This window comes from Gekko japonicus, unplaced genomic scaffold (assembly GCF_001447785.1).
Source record: "Gekko japonicus isolate JY-2015 unplaced genomic scaffold, Gekko_japonicus_V1.1 scaffold1250, whole genome shotgun sequence".
NCBI lineage: Eukaryota > Metazoa > Chordata > Lepidosauria > Squamata > Gekkonidae > Gekko > Gekko japonicus.
This window is the reverse complement of record NW_015173163.1, coordinates 53660-69185: the sequence shown is the minus strand read 5'-3', so window position 1 is coordinate 69185 and position 15526 is coordinate 53660. Positions and strand designations below refer to the sequence as shown.

Here is a 15526-nt window from a genome sequence, read left to right as displayed (position 1 = left end):
GCCAGCGGGAAAGTGCCCCATTGGTCCTGTACCTGGTTCAAATCCCTTTATCTTGTTTGCCCTAACCGTTTGTAGTCAGTTCTAACAAAGAACGTGTTTGAGTGTCTTTCCAATGCTTTGAAATAAATTTTGCTTTTCTTCAAAACGTGGATTTATTCTCGATGCTTGGGGATCCAACAGACGTCACACACAATGCTCTGGTATTTGGTCAAAAACTCTATGGGATTTTTACTTCAAAACCATAGAGTTTGCTAAAAAACCAGAGCATTGCGTGTGATGTTGCCGACACGATGACATCACTTCTGGGTGACATCATCACATTGGGGATGTCACCTGATGTCCCTATTTGGGGGTGGGGTTTCCCCTGCCCGCCAGCCCCTAAAAGCCCCCCCAAATGGGGGAAACCCCACTAGGACCTGGGGGTGGCAACCCTATTCAGTGGCCATGATCAAGGTGAACTGATCCCAGATATGGCCCATTCTAGGCTTGCCAACTGCCAGGTAGAGCCTGGAGATCTCCTGGAATTACAAATGATCTCCCAACTACAGCAATCCGTTTCCCAGGAGAAAATGGCTGTTTTAGAGGGTAGACACTATCCTCCATGTAATGTATTGAACGTGTTACATGAATCACTCCATTGGCATCCTATGTTAAGCTTGAGCCGAACAAAGGCTCCTCTGAACTGAACTCCTATTGGTCACTCTGCAACAGTGACCAATCAGAACAGCCACTATTCCCTGCGAGGGAAGTAAGCTCATTGGCCTTTATCCAAACAACCTCATTGGTTGATTATTGTAAATAGGTGTGGCTATGTTAGCCCGGGAATGTTTAAAAGGAGCCTAGCTCCCAATTGTTCCTCGTTCTGGTTATGAATGCGTTTAAGTGCTTGCTCGTTACTTCAATAAAACTGGATCACTTTTTGCTGAAATCACTCTCGATCTAACACCACACACCCTTCCCTTCCCATAAATCTCCAGGAATTTCCCAACATGCTGATGGCCATCCTAGGTCAACCAGATTCTTTTGTAATGGTTTACTACTTCAGACAAGACATGGGAGGCTTCCAGCTGTACCAGATGGGCCTAGAATCCATCACATTGGTTTACACGGTCTTCAAAGACATTGATCCATATTACAGTCATACTGTGCATTCAATCAATATGTGGGGACTCTAGTTCGTTAGCCTCCCTAGTTGAAACTGAGGCTGCTGTGGAAACATAAAGATAAATCAGGGGAAAAAAATATGGCCGGATGCTGTTGTGTTGTACTGATCAACGAGGTCCAGTGAACCGAATGTAAAACCTGGTTATTGTCCATCACAAGGGTATAGGTTTGCCAGCCCTAGGGTTGCCAACTCTGGCTGGGGAATTTCCTGGAGATTGGGGGGTGGGGTGGAGCCTGGGGAAAGCAGGATTTGAGGAGGAGAGAGAACATCCTCCAGCTATGGTGCCTAAGCTTGCCAAGTCCCCCCGGGGGGCGGGGAAACCCCCACCCCAGAGGCCCGTTCCCTGCCGCCGGCGGATCGGGCCCCGGGGGGAACCCCACCCCCAAAGCACATGACGTGCACGTCACCCGGAAGTGACGCGACCACGCTGGGCACGCTGGGGGCGGGGCCACGGTCATCCGAGGGAAAACAGTGGTCGCATCACTTCTCGGTGACATGGTTGCGGCGTGTGCGCGAAAAGCGTGCACACACACACTCCTGAGGCAGCTCTGGAGTCCCCCGCTCCAGCGCCACTTCTGACTTGGTAACCCTAATGGTGCCTTAGAGTCCAACCTCAAAAGAAGTGACTGATCTCTGTAGTTTGGAGATCAGTTGTAATTCCAGGAGATCTCTAGGCCCTAACTGCTAGGCGGTAACTCGAGGACGACTTCCTCACTGAGGGCTGCAGTACCCTGAGGAAAAATAACAGCAGGACCCTGCAGATGCTGTAAAAGACAAAGCCTTGCAAAGAATTTCTGTTTAAACTTGGTACATCCCCTGAGACATTTCCTTGTACTCCCTCTGACTTCTCTAAAGTGAACAGATTTCCAGGTATCAGACTTGGGTACACTTTACTAGGTTCTGTTTTGACCATGCTATTGCCACATCACATCCAAAGAACTCTGGATTCCTCATTAACAGGGCCTGGTTTTTTGGTTGCACCAAGGGAGACGTTGTGAAGATGCAGAACAGGACGAGGATCCGGCCTTCTTCAGTCCCACGGGAAAGTAGTATTCATGCCCCACATTTTCTCCTGATAAACCCGGTCAAAGTATTTGTTCTGTGGCACTGTTAGGTGGTTCTTCCAGTCCCCGCAGATTCCTAAAACAACACATGAGGCTAAGAACGAGGACAACGTATATTGTCCTCACTGAGCATTTGACCACTTGCATTACCTTCTGAACAATGCACTCTCTAAGCTGTGGAGTCCTAGAGCAAAAATTCTACTTTGTGCGCTACTGGCATTAAAGTTGTGAGCAAGCGATTTGGCTACTGCATAAATTAGTTTGCCCTGGAGCCATCCTTCCTGAGCTAAGATAAAAATGTGTGAGCCGGAGGCTAAAAAACTGTGAACTAGCTCACACTAACTCTGCTTAGAGGGAACACTGCTTCTGAGTGCTCCTCAAGACTTGATTCAAACATTTTAGTTCTGGCATGGTACAGACCCAGTTCCATATGACCCAGCCTCCGCCTATGCTCCTGCTGCAATTGCACAGTTCTGTTGCATGACGGCCACATGAACACAGTAAATGAACACACACGTAAGCACATAAGTCACACCAGACCTTCCTTAAGGCTCCTCTTTTACCTTTCCTCATAAATGTCCCTCTCTTGTGGTCCATCAAATGATCCGGTATCAGGGAGAAATTTGACATCTTGTTCTCCTTCATCTTCCGGAAAGAGGCATATTCCACCACGGAATCAATTTGCTGGCTATTGAGCTCTTTCCCAAGGAAGTGGCAGATCTTCTCCACGCTGCCTCGAAGGTCCTGGGAATGAGAGAGGCAGATGGCAGAGAGTCTGAAGGTAAATTCATGTAATGGGAGTTCTGCACCCTAACATTTGGCACACTGCAGCAATTGGTGCCATTTTCCAGGATGTTCAGTTCTTTCTATTTGACAGTCAACTGACCTTTTCCAATAATATTATTTGTATATGTTTGGTTAACAAATCTCCTTTAACATCCTGGATCTAGTCTCAATGGCTGCATTTGAGAAAAGAAATCCCCTGTTTCTGTGATACATACATTTTCCTGAGCAACAAAAGATAACCAGATCTTCTTGCTGGCCTGGACAGCTGATGGAAGCTGCAAGATAATGGCAACTCTGTAGAGATCTATAACATTCTAAACTAAGGAGCCTGCCTTATATTTAACAGCAGATAGGGCATGTATAGAGGGAGGGACAGAGGAATTCCATTTTACCCTTTTCTTTTTAAACAGTTTCTAGCCCAAAATGTAATAGTGTATCAATCTTATTCCAATATGGATCTGCCCTGGGGCAATGCCACCACATGTGTATGAAGTCCAATGGTATAAAAGTATAGTGCCAAGAAGCTCCTGAACAAGATGTATACATTTTAGCCATCATGTTTAGGGTAACATAGAACTGGTGAATCATTTTAAACATAGTTTCTTTAAAGGTCAGACGTACAGGATCCGAAATATAGAGCACCTTTCCATAATTCTTCTACAACACCATATCCCAAGCATGACTCCATCTTGCAGTAAAGTTTGACATACCAGTCATTACAGGTATGGTGAGCTAACCATAAAGCTTAGAGAAGGTGTGACTTTGAGGCTGAATTAACGGCATAGCTTCTAGGTGACTGCTTAGGTCACCATCTTGGATCCTTCCTGCTAACCAGAGCCAGCCTCACTTGGCTTATGAGATCCAACAATATCATGAGAGCCTGGGTAACCCAAGTCAGGGCAGTATCCCTTTTAGCAGATTATCATTATTAAAGCTTGTCTGTATGTGAGAGATAAACAGTTCTAATTGTAGCAGCAGGGAGCATAGCTTCTAGGTTCCTGCTCAGGTCACCATCTTAGATCCTTCCTCCTTTTATTTTTTACTTTTTACTCTTCTGAGGAAGGAACTTTGTTCATCCTCAGAGACACTCAATCCATGGTGACAGAATATCTTGAGCAGGGCTATTTTTGGGCAGGAACGCACAGGAACGGAGTTCTGGCTGGCTCCCAAGTTGGCCACGCCCAGCAGGAACTCATTAGCATAATAGGCCACACCCAACAGCAGAAACTCATTAGGATTGGCTACGTTAGGGGTGTGTGGCCTAACATGCAAAGGAGTTGCTGCTACAAGAAAAGCCCTGGGTTTTGACAACAAACAGGGTAAACAGAATAAGAAGGAAAAGGTGGGCGTGGCTGGATGAGCACACTTCTGGTAACATGGGGGTGTGGCCTAATATGCCAAATGAGCTGTGCTGTCAGGGGTGTGGCCTAATATGCTAATGAGTTTCTGCTGTGGGGTGTGGTCTATTATGCTAATGCGTTCCTGCTGGACTTTTTCTACAAAAAGAGCCCTGACTTGAGAGAAAACCTAGCACCATTATAAGCATAGGTAACTGTATGAACGTGAAGATGGCCAAGGCTGGGACTATACCTGCCACAGCTCTTCATAGGTGATGTAGAAAAAGTTGGGCCTTCCTTTCAGCGCCATCCAACCCTTCACATGATCAAACCAGGAACCATAGGCCACTAGGAGAGAAGAGCAGGGAGAGAAAAGGACCAGTTATAAGGGAACTACAATACAACACAATACAACACCTTTATTGGCATATAAGACAATAAATAAATTACTTCATCAGGTATCCTTACACCTGCCTTCTTAAAACACATCAATATTTAAAATAACTCCTTGCTGTCAAGATCTTGGTCAAAAATGCAGCAATTTGAGCAGTAACTTCAGGTGATAGGGACCTAATTACATTGTTGGAATTAATCCTAGGCAGTATGGGCTTAATCCAAAGTAATCGAAGATGTGAGTGGAGGGGGCAGCATAATAAGATGTGGGATACCTCTATATCAACCTGAAACCCAAGATGAGGGGGAAACATTAAATCTGGCTAGCATAAAGGCTCTGCGTTGCAGCGGGATCACCAAGTTAGAAAAGTATTGTGCCGTACTATTTGGTACATATCTGAGACAGAGGGAAAGGGGGGGAGCAAGTCTCCCCGGCACCAGACTGGATTATTTGGGCTTCAATGTCCCAGATTCTTCTACGGATTGTCCGGTATATGAAACTCTCATCTTGATTTTCCAAGATGTCCAGATCAATGCCAATTAAACCTATTTTGGAGGCTATAGCCTGTGACCACTTGGATACATATGGATCCATAGTTAAGAGTGCAATAAGGCTATTCTGAGGGGCACTAAAATGGATGTGAAACCCAGGAGGAGACAAGGGGTTACTCTCTCTGCCACTAGTGAGGATGTGTGATACAACTGATAATACTGACTTGGGGTCCCTCCATATCTTCTCCCTTCAAGCTCCTGTCAACCTTTGACTGTGGATGGCCTCATTTGGCTACCTTCATGAATGGCATGAGGTAGCCACTTTAGTATTTGTTTTAGTGACAGAAAAACAGAGCATTCTCAGAATGCTGACAGCAAATCCCCAGTTTCCCAGGATTCCCTGAGGAAAACCATGGCCACCAAGTAATATTCTTTATAGGTATCTCTGGCCCCTGGTTCAAGGAAAGGGAACTCCCCTGAGGAACAGTGAAATAGGAATACAAATGTGATTGATTTATAACATAGGATATTCTTATAGCAGATTCCAAGACTTCACGTGGGAAGTCTTGACAGTGAAACACTATTTTCTATAAGTATACCCTTCTAGGGACTACTGGCTTCTGTGCTTGGCTCAGAGAGGGTTTGCCTGTGTTCATATGTTCCCTGAAAGACCAGTCCCCCAGTTTCCATACCATTCCCACTCAGGAACTCTTCCATGAACTCTTCAAGGGTTCCAGGATCCTTAAATAATCTCGAGAGCATGGAAAAATAGTAGAAGGAGATCAACACATCCTTGGGATTACGCAAGGTGTAGATAATCTGTGGCAGAGGTAAGAAAACTATTTAGGAAGGGTGACATCTCCTCTTTCTCTCTCACACACCAAATCTCGAACCATACTCATTTCCCCACCTCAGGAACATATTTTTTGGGGTTATTGTGAGCAGTGTTCCCTCTAAAATGAGTTAGTGTGAGCTAGCTCAGAGGTTTTTTTAGCATCCAGCACACACATTTTTGTCTCGGCTCAGGAAGGATGGCTCCAGAGTGAACTAATTTATGCAGCGGCCAAATCGCTTGCTCCCAACTTTAACGCCAGTAGCTCACAAAGTAGAATTTTTGCTCACAAGACTCCACAGCTTAGAGGGAGCCTTGGTTGTGAGGTATCAAAAATGAAAGTACTCCAAGTGCATTTTTTAAGCCTCTCTGGGAGTCTCAAAGCAGTGAATTCAACCATGGTGCTTTTCAGTATCATGTCAAATATATGAAGAAATAGGTATCCAGCCCTCGCTGGGATCCTTGCTGTTTCATGCTGAAATTCTCCTGCCCACTCCCAGTATAATCTGGACAGCTGACCCTGGGGGTAGTTAGAGCTGAAACAAATCTGTTGGAGGAAATCCCCATCTCCTCCCAGCTCTTCCTTATTTGCAAAAACAAAGTTAATATTTGTCACAAGTGGGGGGGGGGGGACCCGCAAGTAACAAAAAGGGGAGGGAAAAATCCTACCCCCTTTGCTGAGCTCCCTTCTTGCGTTTATTCCTCCCTGTCTCTCCCATTTCCTTCTTCTCATATGCTGCCTCCCTCCCATTGCTGTTCCGCTTCTGCCATTCCCACTTTTGGTTTTGCCGCCGCTGCTGCTGCTGCTACTGCAATTTCTTTCTCTGCCATATGCTACTATACGCTAAAGGATTACTTATTGGCAGGGCTTTTTATTATTATTATTTAAAGAAGTGCCAGAATTCTCAAGAGGGGAAATGAAGTTTTCGATCTGTATACTGAAAGCTCCTGATTTTAAAAACATTTTGAAAAGAATTTTGTCAAAGTTCCGTCCCAGCACTGTCCCCCAGAAAAAAAGCCCTGTATTATCGGGTTTGCTGTACAGCCTCCAAAATGGTAGCTGAAATTTTGCAGCATAGGATCATCAGATGGGGTCATTTCATAGAAAAAGAGGGGCAGGAACTCATTCGTATAACTCATTAGCATAACTAGTTTGCATATGCCACACCCCCTGACATCACCAGAAGTGTGTCAGAAGGCAACACCCACCGCTCAGGCTCCACTGGGCTGTTTTGGATTGCTAGCTATTGGGGGGGGGGGAGTGTAGATCTGTCCTGGCATAGGAGGGAGAGCTTGTACCTGAATAAAACTTGGTCTTAAAGGTGCCACTGGGCTGTTTTGGACTGGGGAGTTGGGGGGGCAGCTCTGCAACTTACCTGGCTGCTTCTTGCTCTGACTGAGGGCTGCTGGGAGCAGGGGGTGGGGCTTGTTGCATGTGCCCGCCCCCTGGGCGCTTTACTGTCGGAGCTCCGCTCCTGTGCGCTCCTGCAGGAAATGACCCCTGATCAGAGGTCATTTCGGGGGGGAACGCGGGGGAACGCAGTTCCCCCGGGTGAGGTACGGGGGGCGGGGCACATGACGAAGCCCCACCCCCTGCTTCCGGCCGCCCCGCTTCCGGACCTCATTCAGCCAGGAGGAGGCAGGAGAAGAGGGAGGGTAAGTTGCTTCCTCCTCTCCCCACCCCTGCCTGCCTGGGGCCAGGGAGGGCCTTCGTGGGGCTTCCTTGCCCTCCCGCCGGCCTTGCAGGTCCACCGCCGGGCCCCTCATGGGGCTCGGCAGTGGAGCTGCAAGGCCGGCACCGGCGGCCGGGACAATTGGGGGCGGGGTGTGTGGCCTTATGACACATTTCCGGTGATGTCAGGAGGTGTGGCCTTATGACACACTTCCGGTGATGTCAGGGGGTGTGGCATATGCTAATGAGTTATGCTAATGAGTTCCCCTAGCTCTTTTTCTACGAAATGACCCCTGCCCCTGATCATCAGATTGTGTGTGTGTGGGTGGGGGGGTTGCTGTAATAAATTGTGCAGTTTTTGTTTTGTTTTATTTATTTTTTAAAAAACCTTCACCTCTGTTTTTCTTTTTTAGATCCCCCCCCTTGCAAATGTAGACGTTTCCCCTTGGTTGACAGAATAAAGCCCCCTAAAATATACACGGGCCCACTGTATGGAATGCTTGATATAAAGGGTGTGTGTGTGCTGTGATACCATTGATATTTTTTTTGTTATTTTTTTGGTATTTTGTGTGTGTGCGTGTGCATATGTGTGTGTGTCTGCACCTGGAAATCAGGTTGACCCCTGGTGACTGACCCCTACTGGGGGCCTGGAGGATATTCAGAGAGGTGGCTGAATAGAGCCTGCCCCTGCCTCCCGACTGCTGGTATCTTGAGGAGGTCTCCCATCCAAGTACTTGCCAGCATTGACCCTGCTTAGCTTCTGAAATCTGACAAGATCAGGCTTGCCTGGGCTATCCAGGTCAGGGCCTGTGATGCCATTGATGATGACCCCCAATGACCACAGGACCCTCCCTTATAGTAAAAAGCCCAGTAGCACCTTTAAGACTTACAAACTTTATCTAGGGCTGCCAAATCCCCCCGGGGGGCAGATTTCCCCCCGCTTTGGAGGCCCGATTTCCGCCCCCGCGGAATCGGGCCCCGAGGGAAACCCCACCCCCGCGTGCACGTCACTTCCCTGTGACGTCATGACGCCGGGCACGCTGGGGGCTGTGTTTTCCCCTCAAATGGCTGTGCCCCGCCCCCAGCGTGCCCAGCGTCATGACATCACAAGGAAGTTATGTGCATGCGGCGCACGTGCGTGCTTTGCGCGCGCACACACACTGAGAGCGAACCCAAAGTCCCCCGCCGGCAGATAAGTCCAGGCTTGGCAACCCTGACTTTATCATAGCATAAGCTTTTGAGAAACACAGCTCTCTTCGTCAGATGCATCTGAAAAAGAGAACTGTGTTTCTCAAAAGCTTATGCTACAAGAAAGTTTGTTAGTCTTAAAGGTGCCACTGGGCTTTTTACTATTTTGTAGCAACAGACTAAGACGGCTAACTCCTCTGGATCTAGGACCTTCCCTTGAAAATCCTGATTCTTTAAGGCACATGTGTAAGAAAAGAAACTAACTCCACAACTGTGAGAATTCAGAGGGAGGGCAGACATGTGGGAGAATGTCAGCTATGCTGCCATATTGTTTATTAGCCTAGAGTTTGCCTGCCTGACCTGTGTACAAGTTGGTGCCACATTCCTTCCATCTCGCTTCTCCCCTTGTTATCTCTGACCTTGTATTCATGCCTGTGTAGTGTCTCCACTTTAATTAACCGTGAGACTAGTTTCCTTTCTCAGCCTTGGATTGGTTGGGTCATCGGTCTTTCCCGCCCATGGGAAACGGGGCGATTGGCCCACAGGTGGTGGTGGGGAACCTCTTGAATCTTCTATATCATTGTATGCTTGTTCCTTGCTCGTCATTCCTAACAGTGACCATGTTATTGCAACCATAGTACTAACAATAAAGCAAAATCTTTCTTGGAAGCATGTGCTCCGTTGTTTGACTGTGGGTCCTGACAAAAAACCCAGCCCAAACCGATTCCAACGCTTGTGGATCGACTGCCAAGAAAATCAGGAGTAAGTCAAGTGTGTCCCAGGTCAGCTGTGCACTCCGGAGAGCCTCTCTGTGTGTGGAATGGGCTCAGGTCAAATTGCTCATTGCTTACCTTGGCATTGGATTGCAGGAAGGACTTTGGGAAAAGCTGAAACTGGACGTGACTACATAATACCCTGGGTGGAGGACTTCTCAAGGCTATCTTCAAGCCTAGGCTGGTCTCAATCCAAGGACTCCGGTCCCACATGGGTAAACTGTGTGTCCATGCAGGGTCCCCTTTCTGCCTGATCAAGCCCAAGATTTCTGACATCCAAATGGTACCTAGGAGAGAGTCCACCAGTCATGAGATTGCCTCTTCTTTCCAAGCTGACTTCTTCCTGTTGGGTATACTCCTCACCAGTGTTCCCTCTAAGCTGAGTCAGTGCGAGCCAGCTCACAGCTCCTTAACCTCCAGCTCACACACCTTTGTCTTAGCTCAGGAAGGATGGCTCCAGAGCAAACTAATTTATGGAGTACCCAAATCGCTCACTCACATCTTTAATGCCAGTAGCTCACAAAACAGAATTTTTGCTCACAAGACTCCACAGCTTAGAGGGAACATTGCTCCTTGCCCATGCAGTGATAGAAACATGAGAACTGGATCATATAGTTGGAACAACTAGATAGTCTAGCAACATGATTCCCTGGATTTAAAGCCTGTTCACTATGCAGAAGTCACTCGGAATCAATCCTTTCTCTGAGAATGGGCAAGGTTTTAACCCCCCCCCCCGTGGGAAAGTGTTAGCTGACAAACGGAAGGTCCGCGTGTAAGCTCGAAAGCGGAGAGAGAGCTACACAGCTTCAAAGAAAAGCCTGCAATGGGCCATTCCAGGCAGACGGTGGCAGTGGTGCGCTGCGACCGAGAAAATGCTGACGACATCAAGCAACGCCGACTAAAGAATGCTGCCAGGACATGTCTGATTCTTACAGCTGACCAAACTCCCTGTCGACTGCGAAGTGTGTGTGATTTTAAAATGATATATGTTGTCCTCCCTTACCCCCATCATTGTTAGTCCCATGTCTACACATGAGTAACTGTAAATCGCTCAGAGCCGGCAGCTCTGCAAGGACTGAGCGATCAATAAATTGAAAGATTATTATTATTTCGCAAGGTGGCAAAACTCTGCATGTCAATACTGTTGAGGTCACCACATCTTGGAACACCATTGCAAATTGTCCCAAGGAAGTGAGTTAAAAAACCTCAGCAATCTTTGCTTGTTTTTGCCACCCCACTCCCCAATAATTTGTTCCCCAATGTTTAGAATGTGGGAGGAGATGAGTGAAATCTCTGTAAGAACTGTGGTTGGTTCCCTTTACAATTTACCAATATTTATCTTGTTCTGTCTCCAATGTAGTTTATTGTCCCATTAGAAGGGATTTCTTACACCAACCAGTGCTACAGAGTAGAATCAAACATCTTATGTCTTGGAAGGCTACAAAGCATATAATGCACTGTGAATCAAAACAGAAGGGTGGTGATGTGGAATCTCCTACAGATTATGGATTCTGGACAATGCCTCTGAATATTTCCCCCTGATTAATCAAAACTTCATTTCCTATGTAAATAGTGAGATGGATCCAGACAGGATTTCCCATCAGTGGAATAGAACTTTCCTGCCTCCCTTCCCACTTCAGACCACTATTGTCCAAAAAGGAGGAGGAGGAGGACAGGAGGAGGAGGAGATTGGATTTATACCCTGCCCTTCACTACCCGAAGGAGTCTCAGAGCGCTTTACAATCTCCTTTCCCTTCCCTGCCCCTCCCCAGAACAGACACCCTGTGAGGTAGGTGGGGCTGAGAGAGCTCTCTAGAGAACTGCTGGTGAGAGAACATCTCTGAAAGGACTTGTGACTGACCCAAGGTCACACCAGCTGCTGCATGTGGAGGTGTGGGGAATCCAACCTGGCTCTCCCAGATTAGAGTCCGTGCTCCTAACAGCCACACCAAACTGAAATATTGGCTCCTGGGGGGATAGGAACCCTGATGAATGATGTGGGGGGGGGATGGGTTCTGCAGTGGAAAGGGGAAAACCACTGAGTTTGCCAGTTGTGTCCCGATCCAGCCCAATATGCAGGTCTTATAAAATGCATATATCAAGACATTCATAAATTACACCCAGTGAATGTGACAACAATTATTCCATGGAGTTTCAGGCATGCTTTCCTGATACCCTTCTTGGAGTAATTTCACTAGGGAAATGTGAACTCTGCCCATCAGAGGTAATTTTGCAATCATTAACAAGTCCAGAGAAGCCCATGGCACAAGTAAACAAATCCTAACATTATTTCATGAAAAGGTCAACAGTTAGCACTGCTGTTCCTCACCCAGTAACTTTATAAATGCAACTTCAGTAGACAGTGATTGCCTTTCGCTACGTGAGCATCACAAGCAATTACCATTCCATTCACTTTTGTTCCTACCTGATTTGGGGTAAGTGACAATAGCTACATCATCATTCAGAAACCGGAATTCATTTTCCATTTGATCAAGAGATTCCTCCGTAACAGCCACGTGGGGGAATGGGACTCCTTTGTAGCTTAAATATTCCACTGATGGCATTGTAAAACTGGAAAGAGACAGAGACCAAGAAGGAAAAATTATGAGGATGCATCTGGGCGGTTTTTCCTAAGTTTTAATTGTTATTATTTTTTGTTGTTGTTGTTCAGTCGCCCAGTCGAGTCCGACTCTTCGCGACCCCATGGATCATCTCCCGCCAGGCCCTCCTGTCTTCTGCCGTCCTCTGAAGTTGGCTCAATTTCATGTTCGTTGCATCGATGACACTGTCTAACCATCTCATCCTTTGCCGTCCCCGTCTTCTTTGACCTTCAATCTTTCCCAGCATCAGGGTCTTCTCCAGGGAGTGCTCCCTTCTCATTTGGTGGCCAAAGTATTTGAGCTTCAGTTTCATTATCTGGCCTTCCAGGGAACAGTCAGGGTTGATTTCTTTTAGGATTGACTGATTTGATCTTTTTGCAGTCCAAGGGACTCTCAAGAGTCTTCTCCAGCACCATAGTTCAAAAGAATCTATTCTTCGGCGCTCGGCCTTCCTTATAGTCCAACTCTCGCAGCCATACATGACTACTGGGAATACCATTGCTTTGACCATGCGGACTTTTGTTGGCAGGGTGATGTCTCTACTTTTTATCATGCTATTTAGGTTCGCCATCGCTTTCCTCCCAAGGAGCAGGCGTCTTTTACTCTGGTTTGATTAGAGTTTGGGGCTACCAATTTGTTTCTATGCATATCTCGGAATATCGGGTAGGATCCAACCAACTTTGCCGCTGATAAAAATGTTGGCACAAAAGGGATTCAATATCCCTGCAAGTAGATAAATAGGTACCCCTTCGGTGGGAAGGTAACAGTGTTCCGTGCGCCTCGGTGTTTAGTCATGCCGGCCACATGACCACGGAAACGTCTTCGGACAGCGCTGGCTCTTTGGCTTGGAAACGGAGAAGAGCACCGCAACCATAGAGTCAGATTCGACTGGCTTTCGAGCAAGGGAAACCTTTACCTTTACCTATGGTCCTTAACATTTAAAATTTTATATGTTGTGGTTTTAATTCAATTTTCTGCATTTTAACATATCTTGTTGTTTAAAATATACATACATATATACATATATATATATATTTTCTGTAAGCCACCCTGAGCCTGCTACGGTGGAGAGGGAGGGATACAAATTAAACAAATAATAAATAATAATAATAAACCAGTGAGGGCTGACCGATGGCAGGAGGAAGTTCTTCAGAGCCAGTTTGGTGTAGTGGTTAGGAGTGTGGACTCTAATCTGGGAGAACCGGGTTTGATTCCCCACTCCTCCACATGCAGCCACTGGTGTGACCTTGGGTCAGTTACAAGTTCTTTCTGAGCTGTTCTCTCAAGAGCAGTTCTCTCAGAGCTCGCTCAGCCCCACCTACCTCACAGGGTGTCTGTTGTGGGGAGGGGAAGGGAAAGGAGATTGTAAGCCGCTCTGAGACTCCTTTGGGTAGTGAAGGGTGAGGTATAAATCCAGTCTCCTCCTCCTCCTCCATTATGCCCCTAAGGTGGCTGATTCCGTCATTCTGTTCTGCTGCAACATTTTATTCCACTTTTGTGCCCAAACTGGTGTGGCTTTTAAAAATAATTTTTGCAGTTGTACAATGTCCTGTAATCATCCACTTTCCAGGGAGTCATCTCCACTGTACAGGTTAGCCTGACTTCTGAATAAATATGTATAAGATTGAGCTTTAACATCATCCTGGAATCAAAGCGATGTGTGAGTTGCAATTAACTCCAGTTCCCTTTCTCCCCATTGGGACTGAAACACAAGTCACTTGAAAACACATGAAAAACTGCTTTAGATTGAGTCACACCCTCTGTCTATCATGAGCAGTATTGCCGGCTTTGAAATGCAGGAGCTCCCCCGGGGTCTTTCACATCACCTTATACCTGAACCTGAATCTGGAGATGCCAGGAATTGAACTGGGGACCTTCAGCATGCAAAGTGGATGCTCCGCCACTGAGCCACGGCCTCTCCTCTTAGCAAGAGCCCCACAGAACTGCCTTGTACAGTGTCACACTACTGGTTTATCAAAGTCAGTTTTGTCAACTGCCAGTTTGGTGTAGTGGTGAGGAGTGTGGACTCTAATCTGGGAGAAGCGGGTTGGATTCCCCACTTCTCCCCATGCAGCTGCTGGTGTGACCGTGGGTCAGTCACAAGTCCTTTCAAAGCTGTTCTCTCATGAGCAGTTCTCGAGAGAGCTCTCTCAGCCCCACCTACCTCACAGGGTAGGTGTGGGGAAGGGAAGGGGAAAGGGACTGTAAGCTGCTCTGAGACTCCTTCGGGTAGAGAACGGTGGGGCAAAAATCCAATCTCCTCCTCCTCCTTTTAAACTGGAGATGCCAGGGGTTGACTGTACTCCTCAGCCTTATCCCCTCTAGCTTCTGATAAGGGTCAACAATTATAAAATGAGGGGAGGAGATTGGTGCAAATGAAAAGATAGTGAAATCACATTTCCCCCCTCCCCGTGATGCACACCACGCACACCTCACACCATTCCTTTCGAATTAGGAATCAGGAAACGGTTCCCCACAGGTTCGACTGCAGCCGGATCAAATTTTCACTCAATCTGCTTTTCAGTCGGGCTAACCTGTACAGTGGAGATTACTCCCTGGAAACTATCCTGGGCGGTGGAGAATGCTCCCTAGAAAGTGGATGATTATCGGACATCGTACGTCTGCAAAAATAATTTTTAAAAGCTTCTTTCCGAAATGAAGTCTCTTTTTGTTATCTAGAGGGCATCACCCGGGTTTTATGGAAGGCTGGGTATAATACAAAGCAACTCTGTTAAATAGAGGGCATCCAACTGTCCCAAATCTCATAATAAATGTGTAACATTAACCCCCCCAAACTGATTCCCCCACTCACCTGGAATTCGACATGTCCCTCTTTTCCCTTTCCAAAGGCTTCTGATCTTTGTTTCTTTTCCCACTTAGCCTCTGTGCTGTCAGCCAGGGGAGGGGGAATAGGTTGGGAAATACCTGGAGATTTGGAGGGGTGGAGCCTGGGGAGGACTAGGTTTGGGGAGGGGAGAGACCTCATCAGGGTACAGTGCCATAGAGTCCACTGTCCACTGGAGATTGTTTGTAATACTGGGAGATCTCCAGACTCCAATGGGGTGCTGACAGCTCGAGGCATAAAAGCAGTCGATACTGGACCAGAATAAATTCTGTTAAGAACATAAGAGAAGCCAGTGTTGGATCAGGCCAATGGCCCATCCAGTCCAACACTCTGTGTCACACACTGGCCAAAAATACCAGGTGCCATCAGGAGGTCCATC

The 15526-nt window shown here is 47.0% G+C and overlaps 1 protein-coding gene across 1 annotated transcript; it reads right to left on the bottom strand.

Moving 5' to 3' along the window:
- Nucleotides 1-2195: 2195 nt before the first annotated feature.
- Nucleotides 2196-15128, bottom strand: LOC107119862 (sulfotransferase family cytosolic 2B member 1-like). The gene is made up of 7 exons (XM_015422477.1): nt 15115-15128; nt 12128-12273; nt 9781-9989; nt 5930-6056; nt 4606-4700; nt 2793-2973; nt 2196-2305 (listed from the first exon to the last, which is right to left on the bottom strand). The coding sequence occupies exons 1-7, from the start codon at nt 15126-15128 to the stop codon at nt 2196-2198; spliced, it is 882 nt and encodes a 293-aa protein (XP_015277963.1).
- Between the last annotated feature and the right edge of the window lie 398 nt (nt 15129-15526).